Source organism: Peromyscus leucopus, chromosome 3 (assembly GCF_004664715.2).
Source record: "Peromyscus leucopus breed LL Stock chromosome 3, UCI_PerLeu_2.1, whole genome shotgun sequence".
Classification (NCBI taxonomy): Eukaryota; Metazoa; Chordata; class Mammalia; order Rodentia; family Cricetidae; genus Peromyscus; species Peromyscus leucopus.
The window spans coordinates 59372062-59398076 of NC_051065.1; the positions used below are offsets into that span (position 1 = coordinate 59372062).

A 26015-nucleotide genomic window follows, 5' to 3' on the forward strand; every position below is an offset into this window, starting at 1 on the left:
AACAGCCAGCCAAGTAGGCAGAGCACAAATATGGACTTAAAGCTTGAAATCTGACAAGATACAGAGAGAGGGTAGGAAGCTGTCTGGTATTTCAACAGTGCCTGGCCTTGCCTGTCTCTCACTGCTGTGGCAGGTTCCTCTGCTACTGAAGGGTGGGATGTGAGGTGTAGGAACTAGGGGTTGGAGGCAGACAAGCATTCCTTGAGCTAGAATTTAAAACTCATTCTGGGGATTGTGGAGTCACCTCTGGATTATTCTTTCTCATCGGTATCTCGGAAAACAAAAGTAAGCTCTTGTCTACAGATACATTTATCTCCTCTACTTTAGTATTCAAGGTTGAGAAGCAGTGGGCCTTGGGTATGTTGGTGTCTATCTGCCATGCTACTAACCACACAGGATGAGGAGTCTGTCTCGGCACCATCTAAGGAGGGAATATAGGGCTCTGTTCCCCTGCCTTCCCTTGGCTGGAGGAGCCAACAGTAGGCTGCTTAGGGAGTGAAGCAGGAGTTTGGTTCCTTCTACTGAGGACTTCTGAGGCAATGCTTCCCTCTCTTAGGTACACATTAGCCTCACTGGGGGAGTCATTAGATACCAGTGTTTAGGTATTTTTCTCTTGGAACCTCTCCCATTCTCATGAGTTTTCCTCACTTTCCCTTTATCTTTGCTCTGGGGGTAGGGAAAAGGACACTAGCATTTAAACTTTAGGTCACATTGCAATCTCCAGGGGTGGCATGATTTTTAAATCATCCAGGAGATTGGAAAGCTCTGCTGTAGATTGAGAAGGCAAGGAGAAGACTGGTCAGACTCACAGCCAAAAGAAGCAGGAGCTACTGCCCAGAGCTTTCCTTCCGCTTCAGCAAGAGTCACTTCTAAGAGTTAGCCAGGTGCCAATGCCTGGCCTAGAAAACATGGGGGAACCCTCCCACAAACATGGTCCCTTCAGAGGCCAGGCCAAGGGAGGAAAGATGGCTAGGACCTAAGAATAACAAATGGGAGAAACCTAGTCAGAGACTACCGTTTATTCCAAAGCAAGGAGGAAAACCAAACAGCTCGTTTCTCTGAGACTGTTACAGACATGGACCTTCCCAATCAGCCAAAGGCTCCTTTCTTGGTGAACACAGGGCCAACTCCAGATTGCCCTATGGTCTAGGTTCCCAAGCTCAAGTCAAAGAGGGAACAATTTTTAGGTGAGGCTTCTGGCTCAGTGCAACTGCACCCCTGGCCTCAGCTACTTCTCCGTATCCTAATTTGCTTTTCTGTTGCTGTAATAAAACACCATGACCCAAAACAAACTATGGGAGGAAAAAGTTTATTTGCTTACATTTCCAAGTCACAATGCATGTCCAAATGCATCACTGAGCAAGCTAGGGCAAGAGCTGAGGGCAGGAACCTGGAGGCAGGAACTGAGGTAGAGACCGTGGAAGACTGCTGCTTACTGACATGCTTGCTCAGCATGCTTTTTGTATAACCCAGGACCACCTGCCCATGGATGGTACTGCTCACAGTGGATTGGGCCTTTCCACGTTAATCTATAACAAGAAAATGGCCCACAGATGTGTCCACAAGACAATGTGATATGGTAATTCCTCAACTGCAATTCCTTCTTTCCAGATGTTTAGGTTTATGTCCAGTTGACAAGAACTAACTAGCATGCCTGGCTTATTTATTTTTGTATGCCTTTGTAGAACCCGTTCTGTGGCCAGGAATAAGCCAAGTGCAAGAGAACAATAAAGACTGAAGTTCTTGAGGTTATCTAGCACACTGAGATGGCTAGATTGGGAGGATGACAGCAGGGGTATGTATGGCAGGAATGTGTGCTTAGGGCAAGCCAAGAGCAGGAGAAGTCTCACTTCCATCTGCTCAGAGTCCTGTGGAGAAACATAGTGCAGGGTGTACCATGGGCTTGCAGAGTACCCACTGCAGTGTACTCTCAGGAGAGGACAGGAGAAAAACCACACAGCTTGGATTGTGAACACAGGCAATATGAGTGTATTGTTAGGGCCAAGACTGACTTTCAACCCTGTAGGGAGCCAGAGATGCCCCAGTCCTTTGGCACAGGCACAGGGTAGGTAGATGACCTCAACACTTCTCAGGCAGAAATCTGCTAAAAGGACTGCCCTGGGAGTTGGAAACCTGGCAGCCATGCTCTCAGTAAATACCCTGGTAAAACTGTATTTATTCTAGGCTGATAAGTGACCTAGATCATCTGTAGTTTCACCCCCTCTGTAGGACCCTGTAACGGCAAACAGATTAGCTAAATGTTCAGGTGCAAGTAACAAAGCCCCTGAATAAAGATTAGCCAACAGCTTGCCTCTGAGTGAAGAGGTGCTTAGCCAGGGTCCTAATCAAGGCCATGGTGCAAATGTAGGATAGAAGCTCCAGCATGACTCCAGAACTCCATTTAATTTGGCTGTACAAGCTGCTGTTGGTCTCACCTGCTAAGCAGCCAGAACAAAATAGCACTTGGGAACTGGAACAATGTTGAGGATACAAAAGAGTATACACACACACACACACAACACAACACACACACACACACACACACACACACAGAGAGAGAGAGAGAGAGAGAGAGAGAGAGAGAGAGAGAGAGAGAGAGAGAGAGAGAGAGAGCGCGAGCGCGCAGACAGACAGATACAGAGACTGCTGAGAGCATATGAACTTTTGGGAATGGAGGGTGGGTACAAATTTTAGCTCACACCAGCGGGAGCCAAACATCCTTGGGTAAAGTGCTTCAAGGAGACGAGGACTTTCTTCTACTGTGTGTCACAGTGTAGCTGCAACCACAGCTGACTTCCTTGGTGTGGCCAGAGACGTTCTCAGGCTGGATCATGGAGCATTGGCAAGGGATAATCCAGGTGAACCCCCAGGCACAGCAGCTCTCCATGGGAGGTGCAGGGAATATAGGAGGCATGAAGCTGTCTATTTAGCTACTCCTGAATTCTAATCTAGAGGTAGAAGTTTTTCTTTGTGTCCATCCCATCATCAGATTGTCAACTGCTTATGAGCTGGAGAGATCAAGCTTCTGCTGATAGAAATCCGCAGTCATGAACACAGTTTACTGATAGGCTAGAGTGTGGTGGTTCGAATTCAATCTCCCAATAAGCCAGTAGTTCTTAACCTTGGATGCATATTGGAATTCCTTGGGGAGTTTTAAGAAAATCTTTAAAACATTTTAATTATACAAAAACTTCTGTGAAATTAAAAACTTGAAACACTCAAAGTAGAATAGTAGTGAGTACTCCATATACCCCTCACATAGACTCCATAAAGTCTTCATTGTCCTATCTTTCTCCTTCTCTTTGCTTCAGGGTTTTAAAGTATATCCTAGATCTGATGCCACTTCAGCTTTACGTACTTCAGCATGCATCTCTAAAAATATGCGGTCATTTTCTTACATAACCACAATGCTATTATCACACCTACCAAAATTAACAAAGCTTTCCCTTGGTGTCAGCTAATGCACCTGGGGAACTTGGAAAAAACAAAACAAAATCCCAAAACTAGTGGTTGATGAAACTAGAATTTCTGGAGCAAGGTTCAAATATTAGTAGCTTTCCTATGCCTCCCTGACCTGTGTGTGTTTCCAGGGTGATGAATTACTGCCAAGGAGTCTGAAGTTTTGTGAATATCCTCTCTCTAGTTCTTTATCAATAAAACCCCAAATCAAAACTTCAAACAAGCAAACACCAACACCAAACCAAAGTCCAGGAAAGCATGACAAGTCACAGAAGGATAAAGACACGAAAATAAAAGCACAAAACAAAACAAACAAGCAAAAAACCTCAACCCCTGTCCCCCGCCCCCCCCCCCCCCCAAGCCCCAGCAAACCACAGAATGGAATCCCGTGTAGTGCCAGGATGCTTCTGCTCAGGAGTGGAAGCCCACTCACTTGATGCATCAGATACATCAAAGGCCTGAGCAGCCTGAGAGGAGGGTGGTTCCCAGCTGCCCACGCTGCTCACAGAGCCCTCAGCACTGACATGAGGCCAGACTGCATTCTTTCTCTTCTTTTTGCTAGCTTTTCTTGGCGTTGTACTGCTGTCTCTCTAACATTCTGACTAATGCTGTGCCTCAGCACCTGGGTCTCAGGAAGAATTAATTACATAGGCCATGGTGAGGGGGTGCACCAAAACTTCTTGGGTGTTGGCACTGGAGTATAAGTAGTACAGTCTTCAATTTTACTTATTTATTTCATTTAAGGAAATAACTAAACAAAACATCCTGCAAAAAGATGAGGCTGTATCACTGTAGCTAAAAATACTTCCACTGAAGGCGGCCGCTCACCAGCTCCTCAATTAGAGATGCTACAGGGCCCTTTGTGAGCTGTGCAGTGTTGGCAGCTCCACGGGGGCTCTGGGCGGCCAGGGACAATCTCTGGAGCAGTGACTTTTTACTGTTGGGTGGAGGGGACTGGCTAACAGCCACTGAGTCAGCATCTGAGACCTGAACACTGCAGGTAACTTTTATACCCCTCTTATTTCTGTTCTTGATTTCCTTGTGGTTTACATGTGTACCATAACCAAAGAAGGTTATGATGCCATCCAGCTTGCCTCAGGACATTTGGGTGCTGGGCAGCAACTTGGAAGTGTGTTTCAGGGATAATCAACCCAGGTGAAGCCTGGCTGAAAGTGAGCAGGTGGATTGGTGGTGCCGAAACAAGGGCTGCTTTCAATGCAGGCTGGCACTTGAGTAGACACTGTGTAGAGGCACAGGGCTTCACAGGGCTTTCTCAGGATTTCTTTTCTTCATTGTCTCAATGTGTAAAGGTCATTTAATCCAACATAGTTATTTTTACTGGGGAAGATCAAACCTCATGGAGGTCAGAGTTGGTAAGAGTCTGCACTTTCAAACATGGGATTTCTGATCAAGAGTCTAGTGTGCCACTACACCTTACCACTCCATTAACTTCAACAAGTGCCAAGAGCTGTGGGAAAGGTATCTGCAGCTCAGGTGCCAAGGGACCAATGAATGAGAGTTGACTGGGGGCCCTGCACCCCAAAGGCTCTGGGGAAACCCAACGTCACACACAGCAACTGAGTTAGATGTTCTGTTGGCACAGTGACAACTCTGCAGATCTGTGACTTTCAGCCAGAGTTCTGTGGCCATTGCTATTTCTGTCTGAGAGATCAGGAAACAACACCTGGAATAAGCATGATAAGCGCCTGTCGGGAGAAAAGGTGTGTGTGTGGGGGCAAGGCTGATTTCCTTGATATTGAAAGCTGCTCTCAAGTTAAGGGCATGAGGAGGGGCTGGAGGGATGGCTTGGAGGTTAAGAGCACTTGCTGCTTTTGCAGAGGACCTAAGCTCAATTCCCATCACACAAATGGTGGCTCACAGCTGCCTGTAACTCTAGTTCTAGGGGCTGATGCCCTCTTCTGGCCTCCACAGGCATCAGACATGCATGTAATGTACACAACATACATGCAGATAACTCATACACATGAAATTAAAAAAAAAAAAAATCTTAAAAAAAATCTTAGAAAACATACCCAGTGGTCTGGTCAAGGAGCATATCTCCAGTATTCAGTATGAACTCTTGTTGGGGTCCTGCACTGTCCAATATGGTGGCTACTAGCCACATTCTACTACTAAAACTTAGTTGCTGATTCATTTCTCAGGGGTGTGTGTGTGTGTGTGTGTGTGTGTGTGTGTGTGTGTGTGTGTGTGTGTATCATATATGTTTTGTATCTGCATGTGCCTAGTGGCTAAATACTGGACAACACAGATAAAGACCCTTACCAATACGGAAAATTGTGCTAGCATCGCTTGACTCTGGTTGTCTATCTCATCTCTTGCTGGATAGCAGTGGTTTCTGAAAATTCTTCTGAGCAAGAACTGAGCTTAGGAAGAAGCCAATGGGCTCCACAATTCACTCTCCACCCAACCCAGTCACCCTGGGCTCTTGAAGAAGCTAATAAGTGACCACACAAATCCACCAGGGCAGTGGGTTCCTTAGGTCCTAACCCTTCATATCCTAGTGCCTGTCTACATGTTCACAGCTACTCTGACCTTTGCATGTTTTGCTCAGTTACTATTTTACACTATTTTAATTGATGTTTAATATAGCTTAACTCTGCATGGTGTTCCAAGCCCCTCACCAGGGGGCCGCTCACAGGCAGAGTCACAATTAATAGCAATCCCCAGAAAATTATGCCCTGTATCAAAGTTGTCATTGCACCGTATAAATGCTTATTATTACTATTGAATTCTCCAGCCCTGACACCTCCCTATGTTTACTAGGTAGCAGATAAACCTCTGTTTGTGCCTTCTCTACGCTACCACACCATCAGGACTAAATATAGCCCTTGTGTGTATGTTTAGCTTCATTTAGCTATGCTTTGAAAAAGGGGAAATCAGCTAATAAAGTTAAACTGCTAAAAATGTGATTTGCAGCACCCCCCCCACCACCACTTGACAACCCCTTAAAAGACAAACGAGAAGATGGGGGGGGCAATCTCAGCACGGAGTGAGAAAGTCTTCCAGACCCTGACAACATGGCCCAGCTCTCCAGAGGCCTTCTGTGAGGACAGAAGGAGCAGGTCCCTGAACATACGATACTGGGGACAAGGAAGGGACTGTGTCAAACCTGAGTCAGGGACTTCAAGGACAATGTCAGCTAGGTAATAAAACAAGATGCCCCTCGCCCCCAAAAAGAAGAAAAAGAAAATGCCCCCAACAGTGAGCAGCTTAGCACTCCTCATTGTTTCCTCTGGGTGCACTCGAGTTTAGATTTGGCCTGAACAGACAGCAGCTTTGCTCCAACTGCACATCAAAAGTGACGGAAAATTCCAGTTCAATCACACACCTGTCCTCCTCTCCCTCTGTCATGGTTTCTGGTCCTATGTGCTGTTAGTTCTGCATCCCTATCTGGACGAGTCTCCTGAAACAGTAAGGCCTAGGTGACTTCTCTGTGGACTGAGCCTCCTGTCCTTGTCTCACTGAAGAAAAGCAATCTGAAGAAAAGTCACTTATTTACCTCTTCTGTCCCCTTCAGTCACACCCTCACTCCTCTGTAGAAGCCACTGTCGCATTCTTACATTATTACTTGTACTTCAACTGGGTGACTAGGGCATGGTGGCTGCTGCCTCAGAGGTACTGTGGAGGCGATGGCAGTGTGGAAACTTGAGTTCTAACTCATTTCAAGTGATTTAACTTCATTTCTCAGTTGTCTCACCTGCGGCAAAATGTTTGGCTTGGGCTCCATAACCTCGGGAGCCATTCTAGCTACAAAATATTCTAAGTCCTTGGAACTGAATGGGTCATACTTACTTCTATTTATAATTTTTTTTGCACTCAATGCTCCGTGGAGAAATTTAGATTGCTATTCTAAATTTTTCTAGGCAACAAAGGAAAAGTTCTATTTTAGTTTGTTTGACATAGAAATGTTTATAATGAGATTGAATTTCCTGTATTATATTTGCTTTGCCTTCTTCCATCTTTGTCTAAAAATGGAGTTTCTAAAAAACCAGAAATGCGTTCTGTATTCAGGGCTAGCAGGAACGAGGCTGCCTTGGCTAGAGGAAGAAGATGGTATGAGTCTCAAGCCCGTGGAGCAAGACCATGGGCCATCTGCGGCACTGGCTGCTGCATCTCCAAACCATGCCTAGTCTGTAGTTTGCTGCCCATGTTAGGAGCTGAGCCACCAGCACTTCCCGCCCATGGCAAACCTCGAACCTTTGCACCGTGGCTGCCAAGATGATGCCAAAGCAGGGGGCTACTTTCCAGTTTAGGAGAAAAACACATTACATGATGGAAATATAGTCTTCATTGCTTTTTTTTCCTCACCATCTCCAGCTATTTATAAAGCTTTGGCCTAAAAAGCAAAGCTGTCGAACAAAGTTGAGGAAGATGAGGGGATGTCAGGCTCCCCTCACCCCATCCATGCAGATACTGGTTTGTTAATGATTCACGGGAAAAGAACAGTCATCCTGCTGGCAGCCTCCCTTGTAACTAACCAACTTTACACAGAGCTGACTGCCTTCTTCAGATCTAGCACCTGCAGACCACATAGTCACACTGGGTTTTCAGTGACATCTCCCTAATGGAAGAGGGATATCCAAAACAGTGACCTCAACCCATGAGCATTCAGAAAGCATGATGGAGGTGGCAGTGCTCTTCTGGACAAGCCTGGCTGGGTGATGGGCTAACATGAAAGACTGCAGTCCCTGACAATAGCCAGCAGCCAGCCCTGGGACACCATTCCACACAGACTGCCATTAACTACATATTCAGGTAAGTGGCTAAGCAGGGCTATCCTCCAGGAAGCCCCCCAAATATACTTCTCCATCAAAACTCAATCCAGGAAGATGCTTCTTGGAATTGGCCTACTTTGCACGATAGCAGTGAACCTCGGCATGGATGGAGTATCAGAAAGGAGTACTGACCAGCTTGAGTGAGAATTCTTGGTAAGAAGCAACCTTACCTTCATATGTCGAAAAGAGAGAAGCAGTAGCTGGGTTAGCCAAGTTTTGGCTCAGTAGTCAGTGCTAACTTCCCTTTTTGGAGTCCCGGGATTAAAACAAGTCTTTCTCCAGGTATGTTACCGTGCGCAACACTGAACTTTAAAAATGAGCACTTTGTTGTGAAATGGCTTAAGTTGCACATTTAAAACATGTTCTCCATCACTTTTCCCAAGTGGCAGTCAGAAGGTATGACCAGTGAAGGTGAACAGCACACACATGTACACATGCTTATTCCATGCCTATTTCTAGGATCAAGTTCTCTTTGGTAAGAATCGCCTCTGTGTTTTATCCCCGTGTGGACACAAAACCCCTTTACCATAAGAACCCTTCCTTCATGTTCCAAGTCTCCCTAAATCCATCCCTGGCATCTCACATTCTCTAAAGGTGAGTCCACTTCGTATTGAAAAGCCATGGAGGACTGATACACTTCACACCATCAGCAAAACCGGAGCCATTCACAGGGGTCATGGCCTTTTCATTCACCACACCCAATTTACATTCTGTAGATTTAAAACAGACAAGAAAGGGATCCTATGCACTTTTGAAAAAATGAGAGGGGCGCCGCTGAGTGACAGAGCGAAGTCCAACAACTGGTGCCAAGCTGCTTTTTTTTCATGGCACAGCACAAGTGGCAAGCTCTTCAGATAAGCCATGAAACCAAAGAACAGGTCCCAAAGCAATTTCATTGTTCTTTGTATTTTTTCCCCCTTTTTGTGTCCACTTTTGATTAGAAGAGCCAAACATAACGGTTCTTTCATTTTCCTTAAGGCAGCCTGGAAACAGAAGTAATACCGACTGCAGACCAGGAACCCAACAAGCGGACAGTCAGTGGTTACATAGCAGGAAATGGATAGCTTATGACAAATGAATTGGTACTGCCTGCCATTTTTCCTTGCCATCATTTAATCAATAAGGGAAAAGGTGAATTGCTATTGATCTCTTTAACACCCTTGAACGATACTGTACAAATTACAGAAACACAGGGCGTAGGTAAAGAAAGGAAAAGAGGAAGGACAGAAGTAATTAAGTCTGGGCCATGTGAAACTGCTCTCTCCTGGAGTAGTCTCCTAATCTCCGGAGTAGGCATGCTTGGTGCCCTTGTGAACATGTCACGAATAGCCCCCTTCCTCATCCCTTCAAGGGCTAGGCCAGAGCACCTCAGCACCTCTACCTGCTTTTCACATGGGGCAGTGCTTCTGCAGGGCCAACGGGGCTCCATACAACTGCCTGGGCACAAGGCTAAAGGCCTATACATTACAGCATGATGGGGCTCCCAAGGTCTCATGAATTTTTGAAGTTGCCATACTTTAGTGGCGTTGAACTGGGGTATCTCAACCACTGACTATAATTTTGTATGGAAAAGCAAGAATCCACAGCTTCAAGGACAATCTCTAGCAAGACCTTATTAACCCACTTCTGGGTAACATGCCAAGAAAACTAATAGGTAGCAGAAAAGTGAAATTTATACTCAAGAACAAATATCATGGCTTCAGGTTGAATGACATGACATAAAGATCAGGAGTTTTGGTTAAAAAGTTCTAGGTCTTTTCTTGATCCTAAAAGGAGCCTGAGCACATTCAGACAGGCAGGAAGACCGTTATGCAAATATGGTCTTATCCAGACAACCAGGGAAAAGGAGTGTTAGCTTCATAACAGGAAGATAAATCTATTTAGTGTCTGCTTTGCATCTTCAGCTCAGAGCTTCATTCAACAAGTTAATGACAATGGAGACTATGAGAACTACTAAGTCTTCTGGATTTACATCACTTATCAGGACCCAACCATGTGAGCCAACATATCACACAGATCTGATAGCAGAGAAAAGGGAAAATACTGACCAAAGTTGAACCCAATAGAGTATAGAATTATCCACAGTTCCAGATCACAGTTCTGTTGCTCCATCATTTGGGCCCTAATTTCTGAGATGCTGGTGAGAAGAGAAACTTTGGCTAGCATTCCCCCGTTCAGACCACATGACACTCTCAGGAGATCTCCTGGGGCCTAGGTCTCCTCAGGAAATTCCTCATGTCTGAGCATTCCCCTTATTGGACATTCTTAAAGAAGGAAGGAAGAAGAGAGCTCTAGTAACCCCATTTTGCAGCCGGTAAGACCAGGGCAGGCAGTCAATGAACAATATGAAACAGAATCTAGACTTAAAATTGTGGTGTGAAAACAGCAAGAGCCCTCAGGCTGCTTCTGGTACTCTTGCTTAAATGGTTCTCCAGAGATTGTGACTCAGGTGTAATCGCATAATTTTGAAAACAGTGACCCACAGTTCACCAGCATCCCCACCTTCCTCCCACAAATACCCGAAAGGCCAAAACACAGAGCCAAATTAAATGTGAGTTACAAAGCTGCTGATGTGCAGAGAGTGGAAGTGCTGAGATTAGAAGGAGGAAGTACTTAAGGGCACCCCAGGCATTTGGAAACGGCCACATCTGCAGTCCTGGAAGCTGAGGGAGAGCTCTGGTTCTCTCTGCCAGGCAGGCTGAGAGCTGGTCAGACACTCAAGAGATGGGGCACATGGCTGTGGGAGGGCATGACAATAAGAAACAACTGTCCCCTCCTACAAGGAATCCTCCTATTCTGAAAGTGACCTTATTCTAAAATTACCAAGTGGCAGGTGGCCAGGCCAAAAATCCATATCCAATCAGTGGCAATGGACTGTTTGTTGCATTTCCTCATATAAGGTAGGTTCCAGTGCTGCCATAAAAACCCCAGGTCAGTGGTTTTAGATTGAGCTGGAGGGGTAACAGCATCCTCATACCATAAGCACTAGAGAGACCTGGAAAGTAAAGTGGCAGATGTAACCCTTTGGGAAGAGATGGAAAGATCTGTAGTAGCCGCACAATCTTCCACTGCTAGCCAACTTCTTTCTTTACCACTAAAAAGAATTCTACTGTATCATGAGACAGGAAATGGAGAAAAGGAAAGCATCATGTTAACCTAGGGAGAAAGGGGCATGGGAAAGGGGCTTCCAGTTTCCCTTTTCATTCCTGCTTCAGAGGACAGCTGTTAGTCCGATAGTGATGGTTCCAGACAATGCTACTTGAGGTTCTTTTCCTGTCCCTTTCTGTCCTGGTTAACACCTAGATCTTTCTTTAGGGTTCCTGCTAGTTCCCAAGTCTTCCAATTTAATACCCATCAAGGCCAAACATATGGCGATCTTAGACTGTGGTGACTGTGGGATAGAAGGATGGGGTCAAAAGGAGCACAGCGAATCCATCCGAAGACAAGGAGGCCTGGGCTGCCCGGGATCTAGAAGGCTGGCCCTCTCTCACTCTGCAGTTGCTGAGACCCTAGGGATCATGCAAAGCTAGGATTCTTATGTAAGTAGAGAAAAGCAGGGAACCCCCACAGTAGTTCAAGCAGTGAAGATACGTAGCCATTATTTCTCAGACACCTACAAAGTGTCTGGCTGCCCCCTCTTGTAGTGATGGTTGGCCTCATCAGCTCATGGTCAAATCTAGCAAGGTCTTCTTGCAAAGGTTAAGACTCTTGGGAAGCCCTTTGCTTTTTCAGTGAAAGTGGCACTGCCCAGAAAGAAGTGGTTTTGATGGATGGGGCATGAAGAACCAGAGGCAAAATGGCCCAGTCTTATCACACTTAGGAAAAAGACTGGCTGATGCCCAAACTATTGAAAAGCTCTTTTGAGAACTTAGATGAAGGATGGCAAATGGGTTTCCATCCAAGTGCCAAATCCATCTAATTGGTAGGAACTTTAAAAAACCAAAAACCAAAAACAAAATTAAAAAAAAAAAAAACTTTTATTCTTTTCCTTCTCAGATAGGGTCTCACTATATAGCCCTTACTGGTCTGAACAGACCAGGCTGGCCTCAAACTCAAGAGATCTTGCCTACCTACCTCTACCTACCAAGTGCTAGAATTAGAGATGTATATTGCCATGCTCAGCTCAACTGGCAGTAGTTTTGAAGATCCCTGAAAACGCACAAGACTGGATGAGGGGTGAAGGAATATATTTACATTTCTTGACAACAGCTTAGACAGGTATGGGTGAGGCAGTGGAAGAAACATTACTTTTTGTCGATTCTAATATGAATACCGTTCACAGCACATGCACCTATATCAAGCCTACCACCATACTGTGGGTGTAGTGTTTTATCCACATTGGAATTTGAATCCCACATTAGCAAACCAAATAGAGAATTAATGTCCCTAATAAAATGATGCTGCAAACTGCTGTTCATGGAGTGTTTCCTATGCACTAGGTCCTATGTTAAGCATTTACATAGACATTTCATTTCACAGTAACCTCATCGAGAAAGCACATTCTGTATACAACCGAAGCAATGAAATGTTCTGTGCAGGACTGAACAACACAACTTCAGTACACAGTGAGACTGACCTTGTTTAGATGCTGAGGATCGTGTCTAATATCAGGTAGGAATTGGAAGTGAGGACCCAGGTCCGAGTCTCCATATGTTACTCAGTTTTTGTTCAGTGACAAAGAACAAGAGATGACCTTAAGACATAGTGAAGATGAGTCTGAGAATAAGCTGTCCCCTTTGACTATGAAACCCTGTTGTCTGGGCCAGGTTTAGGGTATCTCTGCTGTTAATTCTCAACCTTGCTCATAATCTTATTTCATGCATCAAAGCATTTCATAACAGACAATTGGTCACTTTCATTTTAAAAATCCATTTAAGTTCAGCTGACCAGAAACTGTCACGGGTGGAGTAGCAAGTAGGAAGTTCAGCAGCAGAACCACGTTTGGAACACAGAGGCTCCCTAGTCCTTGGTAAGAGACACAGTGAGTGGGTGAGAAGAAGGCAGAATTAAGGTCAGCTCATCCACCAGAACAGTCACGCCTGTGTCCTTGGGGGAGTCACACATGGAACAGCACAATGTTAGTGCTACCTGGAGAGCAAATGTAATCTACGATCTGCTTGTCCTTTGCTCGAGGTTCAGGCAGCCTTGCTATTATATACTATGAGCTGTGTTCTAAAAAGGCATCAACTGAATTATGCAATACCAAGAGAGAGGGGAAATTCAGGCAGTGGGTATGGCTTAGAATGCTTGGGACAAAGAGAACAGGGAGACCCTAGGACCGAAAAAGCCTCTAAACACACCAATATGAAACCTCACTGTGGTGGCTGTAGGTTTAGACAGAGTGTTGGGGTCCTGCATGAAATGCTTTTGACGAGTAGGGGGCAGATCTATATGAGGTCATCTTTGGTTCTGAGGGGAACATCTGCCTATCCAAAGATAGCAGATGAAATAGAGAACTACTTTCCAAACCAGGCTTTAGCAGGGAAGGTAAGGAGTTCAGTGGAAGGTGCTCTGCTTGAGAAACAACAACTCTGAGCTACTTTCCTTCAGCTCTTCATTATTATATTAAGAATATTAGCTTCTGCCGCCCCAGTTTAAAAAGAATCCTCACCTTTGAAAGCTCCAGGAGTGGATGTTCAGGACAACTACAGAGAAAGAGAGGCCGGGGATTCTGTTTCAGGAGCATTTACTACATCCCAGCTCTCCTAGCCCAAACCTTACCTGGAGTGGGGGGTGGTTTAGCATTCTTTTCTCTTGATAACACTTTTCCATTTGTCCTGGGTTACAAGACCTACATACATAGCTCCTGAGAGCCCAGGAAGATGAACGTGTTTGGCAACAGCTGTCTTCTACAGATATTACTCGTAAAGAACATGTCCTATCAGAATAGACAGTATCAAATCTGGTGAGGGGCAGGGGCTCTACTCAGTGTGTCTCTGTCTGAAGGGTTTTCAGGACCCTGTGTCTACAATAATGCTCTCAGAGCCAGTAAGTATACTAGCCTTGTCTTGAGACCTTGCTTTAAATGAAGTTCAGATGAGTACCATGGATCATTTGGGTGGAAAGATGCAAGAAGAAATCATGTTTGAGTCTCTTCATCTTTACCCTGGGACTGATCTGGGTCAGGACTAAAGATGCAAAGAGGAGAATAATGTGCTGGGATGGTCTTGGCATTGCCAAGGGTGTTGCTGCCTCTATTTGGGGGAAGGAAAGTACAACTGTCAGGCCCAAGCACTATATTTCTTACTTAATTTTTGATGGAACAACAGTCCACAAACAAGCTGCTCTGGCAGAGAAAAATACAAGCCTCTCAGAGAAGAGTTTATGACAATGGAGACCAGTTCCTGAGGGAAAAGGAGATGTTTTCTGCTGAATAGGATTTTCTTCCTGGGGACAGAATCACACCCCTGAGGTCCCCCTCCATGTCCCAAGGAGGCTACATCTCTTGTGTTCTATGCCATGCCTGTCCCACCCTCACTTCCAGCAGCAGTGACAGATGTGGACACTATTATCTGGAGGGCACTGAGGTCTATCAAACCTAGACTAGACAGCCCCTATGACACATAGGTATTAGGATCTTAGCCAAGCCAATGACAAATTAGCCCTAGCAACTATTTCAGAAGAATGGATGTAATGTATACTGGCTATGAAAGTTCTATGCACAAGAACAGAGGAAGAGCAATGCTGAGCCAGCAGCTCTGCAGAAAGGAATCCCACTGGAGCCAGCATGCAGGCTCAGCTTGCTGAGGAAGGCCACTGGAAGCTGCCCTAGGAGTTAAAACTGACCAGGGGATCCAGCAGGCCAAGGGAAGAAGAGAAAAAAGGGCATTGCGACAGTAGTACTCATTTAAAACGTTTATCTTAAGCCCCCTACCCTCTTGGACAAGGTCTTGAACTCAGAGGCATCCGCTTCTGTCTCCTCGATGCTCCAACTGAAGGTGTGCACCCATCACACCTGGCTTTCTGACATCTTCTGATGATGTTGTTTCCATTTACAGGCTGTGATGGGATTTGAGGACTCTTCTCCTCAGGGGTTTAGAAGTACTCAGGAAGAGCTTGAAGTCCAAATGTGAAAGTTCAGATAACAGTTTGATATTCATATAGTGTTGACAACTCAACTCAGAACAGGAATTTGTGGGTGCCTACACTTTAAAATAATCCCTTGGAGCTGGGTGGTGTTGGCGCACGCCTTTAATCCCAGCTCTTGGGAAGCAGAGGCAGGTGGATCTCTGAGTTTGAGGCCAGCCTGGTCTATAGAGCTAGTTGTAGAACGGCCAGGGCCACACAAAGAAAAACAAACAAACAAACAAACAAACAAAATCTCTTGGGGATAACAGGCTAATTAGCAAAAGCAAAGGACAGACCCATACAAGGGAGAGAGACAGGAACTGTATCAGGAAACTGAAAGGGACCCTGGTGGCTTCTTTTAGACCACCAAAAGTTTTTTTTTAAAGCACTGAAGCTTTTCTACAACATCAACCATTGTTTACTTTTGTGTAAGCATCTTGGTTAGAAGGACAGGGAAAACCCAGAGAGGATAGGTTGTAAGTGCACAGTAAGGTCAAATTTATAGGAAATTCCTCAATTAGAAGTCACATATTAGCCTCAGAACTCTAATGCCTTCTTTCCTCTCCCACAGAGTTGAGAGAGTTGAGAGAACAGCAAATAATAACAGAACAGGCCTTCCTCCCAAGTCCTAAAACTGTGGGGGAATAAATCACTTCATTTTACAAAAGCCTGAGTATCTCTTGTCGACTGATATAGATTGGGTACTACTAGCATCACAGGCTTGCTCTGACAAGGTGCAGATATAAAACAAGTGATGAGATACAGGTTGGAGAAGTGGCCAAGGAGATGTATAAATCAGAGATGGCACTTTATCCAGAGCAAGGGAGCCATGTCTTTGTAAACAGATGCATGCTCATAGTCAGGCTTGCCTTCTAAGAGAATGACTAGACACAGGAATGTGGGTATATGTTATCATATGGAAGGAAGTAGTCATATATAAAGAACAAGGTCCAGAAAAGTTAACAGCACATGAAACAAGCAGGAATCAGATAGTCAACAGAAAGAGCAGAAAAAATCTCCAGGGAGTCAGGACCACAGCAAATCCCTCATGCCCCCAGAACAGAACCAGAATGGAATATTTCATGGAACAGCATCAGTCAGTGTTTGACCTTTGGGAAAAATCCTTTAGTTCTAGACACTCTGGAGTTGAAAAGATGATAAAATATGGCTTAAAAAGCGATCCCTTTCTAATAACAGAATTAGCGATATTTGAGGAGCAAAGTACTTGATTGGGAGTGCAGATATTTCTATTTTAGTCTTCCTCACCACCAGCTATAAGAGAAACAGGTGTAAGAGAGTTTCCTGGACTGTGAGACTGGGAGAGCAACTTTGCATAGATTTATTGTAAGATATATGAAAAGGCTTAAAAACCAAAACCCCTAGAAAACACCATAAAATTAGAGTTCCTTTACTTGAGTTTCCTTCTAAGAAAACAGCAGTGAACTATGAACAAACTGAACTTTGAAAACCATCACCGGTGGGTGCTGAACTGTCAAGGGTGGGTGAGAAAAATCTTACCCTCCTCCCCACAAAAAGCACTTAAGCACTTGTGGGGGAAATAGAGATGTTTGGAAAAGACTGTAGACGTCCCCTTTCTCTTGGATGGTGGCTATGATAATCCAGAATAAAGTGATTTCTGCAGAAAAAGTGAAACACAGCTGAGAAACCTGCTTATTTTTTCAGCAGGCAGTTATTAGTGGCTCAGTGAGGGTTCCTAGTGGACGTGGCAACCACCAAGTGTGGGAGAGCAGATTTCACTGGGTTCATCCTGGCCAGGTGAACTGCACCCTCCTGCATTTCCCAGGGCTGAACTCCCCTCAGCACTGTGTGGTACCTGTCTTCCTCCCATGGCTCTCCTCGGCAGGGAGTAGGCTACATGAACAGATGGAACAGGGGGCTGAGAGGCCACATTACACAGTGCTTGAGGGACGCTATGGGGCTCAGTCAGAGGGTGCACAAAAGGCACATAGTTAGATCAACCTTCAACCCCCTTCTCCCACAAGAGGCACTATAACATGAAACCTAAATGAAGGAGGTGGGCCCGTGTCTGTCTGTCTGTCTGTCTGTCTGTCTGTCTGTCTCTGTCTCTCTGTCTCTCTCTCTCCTTCCTTCCTTCTTTCCTTGGCTAAGCTTTCTTTCCTATGTATACTATGTTCCTCCTTAGATAGATCTAATAACCAAGATAGGGCCATGTTCCTCCGAACAGGTATTTTTTTCCCCCAACAACAACAGTTACTTATAATGCTTTAGTCCTTGCTTTTTAAAAAATGCAGGGGTTGGGGGTCAGAGGAAAACTAGGGCTGTGCAGGGAAGCTGCAGATTGAGCTCCCTGGGAGAAATCTTCCCTTCTGATGCCAGCAGGAAGAGGGGAAATAGGTCAGGGCAGGAGCCTGAGTTTTCTGCTGGAGCTGTCCAGCATGAGGGTGTCATTACCCAGGCATCATCAAGGAGCAATTCTGAGGTATTAGAGAGGACGAAGGAGTCATCAGAAAACATTGGGAATGATTATCAATCAAGCCCCTGTAGACTCGTCTTCCTCCAAAGCTATACCTGCTAAGCCTGGAACCAGGAGAGATGTAAAACTGACATTCTGGGATCCCTGAGAGGTAGGAGGATCATGCGTTCCAAATCAGCCTGGGTTACATTTTAAGACCCTGTCTCAAGTAAACATTGTGACACTGATCTTTTATTAATACCTTACAGCTTCTTTTTTAAAAGTTCAGGTTTCTCCAGCACAGCAGCAAGCAGAGTGCTGGCAGGCAGTGACGGCACGGTAAGTATATGCTGGCTAGCTGCTCTTCTGGACAACGACGATGTCAAAAGAGCACAAAGGACTGCTGAATTCATGACAAAGGCCTCAAAGGGCTCTTGGATGGCTGGATTGCTAGATCAATCTTTTAGACAGAAATACCAAGGCAAGGCAGCAAAAAATCATATTCTCGGGACCACATGATAACTGGAGTGTGAAGACCTAGGAGTTTGCACTTTTAAGCCAGTTATCTATCCATTAGCTAATGCTATCTCTCATCACTACTTCTGGGAAGATGCTAGCACCAAGCGCAATTCCCTGTCTGGGAAATTACACCAGATCTCCCTGTCCTTGGCACTGTCGCAGGGAGTTGCCTTAAAAAGGCAGCTGTATGGTGGGGGTGGGGAGAGGATAAAGTATGTCACGAAACACATGCTAGCCAATGGGACACAGCACTACAGCTCAGATAAAACAACAATTTTAAGTTCTATGGCCCAGAAGCAGCCCAGCCTCAAGGTCAGAGACTTCTCGAAGCTCTACATGGGTACCACGAGTCATTTAACCCAATTCAGCATAATCTATACTACAGGGATTATAAGCAAACTTGTCTGCAGCACATACAACTTCTGACATTATTACGCAACTCCATTACATTGACTTATGGTGTAAAAGAAGTCATAGACAATGCACAGAGAATTACCATGGAAATATTTCAACACAACTTTATTTTCAGAAAACTGGCAGAGGGCCATATTTACACAGCCCTAGCGTGCACCATTTTGGTAAGGCTGGAAAGAGATGTTGAGTGGTTCAAATTTCCTTTTGAGTAAAGGTAAGAATTTAAATCCTCAGAAAGGCCCTTGGCTGCTCTGAGCTTCAGACCAGAGCATCAGGTAATAACCTGGTATTTGACTTCTAGCTCTTCCTGCCTTGGGGCTGGCAACACCATCTGCATGACAGACCACTGCCCGGGACCAGGACTCCTAAATTCAAGAGAACTGCAGCCAAAAGGAATCAGTGGCTAAGGGGAGCACCTGGTAGGAGACAGGAAAAAGTGGTTTCATGAAAAGGACAATTGCGCCATTTAGGAAAATGGGACTGAATGGTAGCTGCAAATGTCAGTAGTTCTGTGCTAATGTCAGTAGTTCTATGTCTAAAGAAAGCATGGTAATCAGGTCTCAAGATATGGGAGACCATCTGAAACGTAGAAAAAAGCCTTGTCTGCCCCTTGCAGGCTCTACATAGGGAATGGGAATGGGAATGGGAATGGAATGGGAATGGAAAGCTAAGTAATTTTCTACTCACTCAATGCAGAGGGAGAGACAGGTGAGGACTTGTGCCCCGTTCATTCAAAGCCAGCTTCCCATTCCTTCCCTGACAGAGGTCTGGCCTAGTGACAGTGAACATGATACTTTCTCTCTCAGTCTAGATCCTTCTTTGGTCATGATGGGCTTCCACTTATGGAGAACCCAGTAACAACTTTTCCCTTAGTAATTCAGATTTATAGTACCTGGGGGAAAGCAGGCCAAGGTAGAGAAATCCTGGGCTCAAATGAGATAATGTGAACAAAGGTTTAAAGACTTAAAAGGGAAGATGGGGAGGAGCCAAGGACAGACAGATAATCAAACTATCCAGTTATGCTTGATTATCAAAGGAACAGGCATAAACCCGATGCTCAACTGCAACTATTCAAGCGGCAGCAAAGCCTCCGAGTTCCTGATATGTCACACAACACAGTTATGTGTGGCCTAGGAGCCCTGCCCACTGGCTCCCATGCAGTCACACAGCCTTTCTTCAACAGGCAGGGGTACCAGTGCACGACACCTTGCTCCTTTATTTCTGTGGAGGAGTAGGAAGGCAAGAACTTTGCTTTCTAAGGTATCTTATGGAGCAGGTGAAGTTACTACACAGGGAATAGTAAATAAACAACACTCTTGTTAAATGAAAACCTCCCTTGACTCTCTTACCATTCAGAAAACAGTTTTCATCTATTCCATGAAGGGAAATGCCCAGGAGAGTTGACTACAGCTGGCTCCTTTAGTCAACATCTTAAATTATTTGCGGTTTAGGCCATACTCCCATTTCCTCTGGATAATGACCTTTCAAAACAGTCTGACCAAGTAATCATATCAGCGCTAAGACAGACAATGCAGAACGTTCATTATAGACAGACCCTAAACAAAGGGCTGTGAAAGATGGGGCCACTACAATCAAGAAAGATAAATATCAACTTTGGATTAGACTAAGGTTCTACGAGCTTATATGGCAGAGGCATAAAAAAAGTGGAGAAAATGCCACCTTTTCCACCACTAAGTATTAAAAACACACAGATAAAGGTAAGGCCACAATAACCAGGAGACAGTGAAAGAACATTTGGCCATTCTTTTTAGCTGTCACCCAGGGGCCAGAAACAAGGCCAGGAAGAAAAGTGGTAGGGGAATCAAGAATTAAAAAAGAGAAAAGGGACTTTAGCAGTTCTCAATCTTGTGTCTTAAGCCCTTTTGGGGGTGGTGGTGGGGTTGTCCAGCCCCTTTCACAGGGGCTGCCCAAGACCCCTGGGAAACACAGATATTTACATTATGATTCATAACAGTAGCAACATTAGTTATGAAGTAGCAATGAAAATAATTTTGTGGTTGGGGTCACAACAACATGAGGAACTGTATTAGAGGGTTGCAGCATTAGGAAGGGTGAGAACCACTGCTTTTGGAGATGTTAGTCAAAAGGAAGAGGAGTCGAGTCAGGTGAGATGTAATATACAGTTCAACTTCTCACAAGAGTCTCAGGACCCTTTGTAAGCATAAGAAACCAGCAATAATCTGATGCTGTACCAGGGTAGTAGCACATGTTTTTAATCTCAACACTTGGAAGGCAGAGGCAGACAGCTCTCTTTCAAGGATAGCCTGGTCTACATAGTGATTCCAGGACAGTAAGAGCTATATAGTGAGATGTTATCTTCAAACAAACCGAGAGAACAAAAGGATCTGCTGCTACTTCCTGTGATGTCTGCAGGTCACAAACTACAGTGGACCCACTTGCTTTCCCAGTTCCTGTGTAGTACAGTAATGAGAGGTCCACAAAGTCAGAAGGGAAATCTATAGTATTTGCCCCTTCCATCTACTCTCCAGGTGTTGCTAGACAACGTTATGGATTCACACACTAATGGAGGATCAGGTGGACACTGCTATCTTTAAGTAATAAAAATTCAAACTACATTGTGTAGGTACAACATGTATGTGAATGTATAGGGCCAGTATATGTGTTACTATCTAGGACTTCTACCTTTCAAGTGTAAGTGCATCTTGACAAAGAGAACAGAGAGCAATGTAAACTTAATGAAACAATTAAGTGCTGTACACCCCAGCCACTGGATGGCCAGCAAAGCAGAAGCAGCATTACCCAGGTAGCTGTAGTTGATGTTTGGGAAGTGGAACAAATACTTCTTTAATAGAGGACTCAGGATTTGTTTGGCCAAATTAATTTCTTTTACTAATTCAAGAAGGCAAATGTTAGGGAAATCCCAAAGTGGTGGCCATGGACAGCAAGAGCACAGTGTACTGCTAAGTGAGTTAAAAAAGTGGTGGACCTCTCAGAGCCTGGGCAGCCCAACACAAGCCCTCAGGGCTGACCTGTTCTCCCACAGCTCCCAATATTAATGGATGGAATGGCTGATGGTTCAACGGAAACGAGATGCTGAATTTTCTACCCAGGTTTATCCAACACTGAACATCTTGAAGCCCATATATCTGCTCTCAAGGCCCTGGAGTGACCCATGAGAGAGCCTCTAGGAGCATATGACTGTAGCTCTGTGAATACTTTATAACTGGAGTGGCCCGATAGACCTGACTAAGGAGGAGACAGGGGCAGAAGCAGATCCCAATCCTAAGTCTGAGCAAGGCACACTTCCCACTACTATTTTCTCGTGCTCACTTAGCAGGATGAATGGCTGGCATACTCCTAGAAAGAAGATATATCTGTTGATGAAGACTTGAGTAAAATTAGCAGGTAGAAGGACACCATAGTAGCAGAGAGCCCAACTCCTGCCTGCAAGAGTCAGCCCAACAGGCAGATACAGAAATACAATTAAATTAAGTCAGAAAACCCGCTACAGAAAATGCAATTACTCAAAGATACAAATAAATGTTCAAAGAAAATTGGCCCCTGACAGGGTTAGTCAAGCTTCTAAATCCAGCTGGAGGCAGGCAGCTCAGGCTAATTCGTCAAGGAGGAGGACTGCAAAGCTTAAGCTCTCTGCATCAGGATTCTGGTTGGGCTGGCCTCATGTGCCAGGAGGTTACCAGTGAGGAGGAACAATTTGGGGATGGCTGACCGCTGACGCAGGGCTCAAAGAAATAAGATATGGGCAGACGCAGGAATGGCTCATGAAGGGCAAGCCTGGGTGATGGAAAAGGCAACAGACTTCTTGTCTCTGCCATAGCGGGAAGGGTGAAATCCCTGGAGCAGGACTGTGTGCCCCGCCCGCAGAAGCTACAGGAAATGCCCTACCTCTCGCTGCAGCACTAGTTCCTTGGTGAAAAGTGTGGCTTCCTCACTGAATGGCTCTCCTTCCTGCACCAAGCCTGGGAGGTTTCGTGCTCCTCTGGGACATTCAATGCCTGTATCAGGAGAAAAGGAAAATCTGTGAGAAAGTGTGCAGAAACACTCCCCATCCCACTACTCTCAACCTGGGAGGACTCCTCCCCATGCTCCGCTTTGGCCCTTCACGGTGTTCCCCACTCTTCTACAAATGGCTTTCCTCCCTTCACTTACACTGCCAGCCCAGCCATGTGCGACCGGAGAACAACTGCCGCTGGCTCCCAGCTCTTCCTCCTTACTATCTGACTTCATGCCAGAGCCCAAAGTGTTAATTCAGTGTCACTCTCCTTTTCAAATAAACACCCCTCTGTCCTTAGGCTGTGCTTTGTATACTAGTACCACCAGCTTTCATTCAGAATGAGAGGCAGAAGAAAACAGAATACTGATGAAGTAGTGGGTGTGTGGAGTCAGAAATACTGGCTTCACGTCCCATTTATTATCGTCATGGCCTTTGCTAAATTACTGAACAAAGGCTCAACTCCCTATATAATATACATCGACTTCTTAAAGGTGCTGTATTAGCCCAGGAGAGATAACATATGCAAGATGTTAGAACAAGGCTGGTTACTTCAGCTCTTACTACTATCATCTTTATCACTATCGTTATCACCTTTAACAATTCTCACACTTTCTTTGATTCCCACAGTAAGCCTATAACATCCATGAGCACAGAAACTTATCCTGTATACTTGTTTGTTTCCAATGATGTACTTTGTACAAAACACACACCTACTGGCAGACCTAGACAGCCTTTTCTTTCTTCAATTCAATCACTCATTTTGAAGATACATTTATTACTAACAGTGGTCATATGTGACAGACCATAAAGTACATTGTATTTTGATGTCTGGAGAAGACATAAATATTTCAAAGTAATTCAGACTGCAACTGTAATTATGAAGGAGAAACTTAACCAGGCTAGAGAGAAACAGGAAAATAAAGTAATGACAATTCCAGAAAAAGAAAAGTGATGAAAATTTGTGACCCAGTTTCTGACCTCTGTTGGTCCCCGAGTCTGTGACACTCCGGGGAATAGAGGTCCCATCACCAACAGAACACAGGGTCCACATGCTTTTGAGTAAAGCTGGGTTCACATTTCTAGGATGGATTCAAGACACCAAAGCCCAGAAGAAAAGGAGCAGGCTCCATGTTTGGTTCTCAGCAGATGCAGAACACAGCTTTCTCTCTGAGCTGCTAGGCTTCCACTGGAACAGATTATGCAAAATGAAGCACTAGGTGGTGGGGTACAGCAGCAGAAGAGAGCCTGCAGCAGCGGGCAGCTTCGGCTGGCAGTAAGCAACGTCCTCTCACTTTGCAAAGATGGGACAGCTTGAGGGCCTGTGCCAGTCACGTGGCTGAAGATCAACAGGGCTGCCTCCTTCCCTGAACTTCAGTGTCTACGAGAGGAGTAGAACTCCAGGGGCCAAGAACCTGAGATTAACCCTGAAGGGAGAGATGAGGCTAGAGCAAAATGGAATGAAAGACAGCCCATGTTTTTCATGACATCAATAGCCAAAACCACTTTTCATTTTAGATCTGCAAACTAAGCAAGAGGAGAATTGCCAGGGAGAAAAATAAACGATTCTGTTGAACTATTTTGCCACATACCCATAGATAAAGCATTGCTGCAGAGACAAGAATAATGCAAAAACAAGTGTTTGGTTTGCTATGCACCAGGGACCAGAACTAGGACCAGCAAGGTCAGAAACTGAGGGGTGGGGGATTTTTTTTTTTTTTTTTTTTTTAAAATAGAAAGTACCTCAGATCTCAGAGTAACTAGCTTTAGCCCATGTTACTTTTTTTGGTATTCTGAAACAGCAAGAAACCGGTCAAGCTGCAGGGACCTCAGGAACACCCTATGGGATCCAGACCACCAGAGATCAAGTTGAGGAAACATGACAGTCAGTGGGCCCAGGCAGTTAAAGCAGATCAAACAGAACCACATTTAGACCAGGGTCCTTTGAGCCTGTGAAATAAGTCCATTCATTCTCTGTGGACAAAAAAGTAAGTTCCTTGCTGTTGCTACTAGGGCTTCAGCTCATTCAGAGAAAGAAGCCTTTGCCGCTTTTGACGTAAAAATAAGTAAACATTCACACCAATGCCTAGCAAACATGGGCAAAGGCAGGAAGAACTTTCTCTTGGATTCATTTCCTTTGAAGAAACCCCTGGACAAAGGGAAAGTGAACCCTAGGGAGAAGCAGAACCTGCGACCAGACCAAGGTTTGCAGATAGAGGTAGGAGAGCAGGAAGAATCTTACAACACCAGCAGATAAAGGCTAGTGTAGGCCCGAGAGATGGTTCAGAGAAGAGAGACACTTGCTGCCAAGTCTAACAGCCTGAGATCAACCCCCGGGACCTACGTGGTAAAGGGGGAGACTTCTGCACACACTGTCCCTTGACTACATCCATGCAGTGGTGTATGAGTATGTGCATGGACACATGCATACAAGCATGAGAGGTCAGAGGTCATGGAAGTCAGGACAACTTGAAGGAACTGGTTCTCTCAATTCAGGTTGTCAGGCTTAGTAGCAGGTACCATTACCCACTGAACCATCTAAACAGCCCCATATGTATATTTGAATATAAGCATATATACCGGTATATAATTAAATCCTCACAAACTGGTTAATCTTGACTAAATGCATTAAGTGATAGTCTACTGTAGTTCATCACAGACAAAAACCAAGATGGCTTTGGCACTAGATTGAAGACTTGAGTGGGTGGCAACACACAGCTTGAGAAACACTGAAAATGAGATGCAAAGACAAGGCTGAAAGGTGGGCTCCATGGCCTTGGAGCATCCAAACCAAGGGTTTACCAGGCTTCAGACTTGTTTTTGTGTCCAAAGGGATCAAGAAACAAAGAACAGTGTCTGGTGATGAATGGGACATAGTGTCAATTTTAACCTGCAGAACTCAGGAGGTGGCTGGCTGCTGCTGAGATCCAGGTGAACACATTGAGCAGGAAGTGGTCCAGGGTCCATGGAGCAAGGCATCCCAGAGTGCACTGTTCCTTATCTCAAACAAGGCCTATGCTGTGGGGTTACCATCCCAAATATGCCACTTTCTCATCAATAAAGAGGAGAAAGAAAACAGACAGGAAGAAAGGTTGCTTTTCAGTGAGACTGAAGCAGCCGGTCTGGGCCTGTGACAGGCAGAAAGTGGGAGTTCCCAAGCTCTGGAGTGCCTTGGACTGGAGACAGGGAGTGAGTCCGAGAGACTGTCTCTGGCCTATGCCTGTAGTTCTGCATCCTGCATATCACTGCTAATAGCTGCCTTTCCTGCTAGCACACTGGCGTGGTGCCGCATGCTAATAAGGATGTATGGACTAAGCGGTACCTCCAATGC

The 26015-nt window shown here is 45.1% G+C and overlaps 1 protein-coding gene across 1 annotated transcript in view; it reads right to left on the reverse strand.

The window, feature by feature from the left end:
* The window catches only part of Snd1 (staphylococcal nuclease and tudor domain containing 1), a 432108-nt gene that overhangs the window by 72997 nt on the left and 333096 nt on the right, over positions 1–26015 (reverse strand). Inside the window, exon 14 of the mRNA XM_028866246.2 lies at positions 22579–22688. Within this exon, the coding sequence (XP_028722079.1) occupies positions 22579–22688 (110 nt within the window). The remainder of the gene's footprint in view (positions 1–22578; positions 22689–26015) is intronic.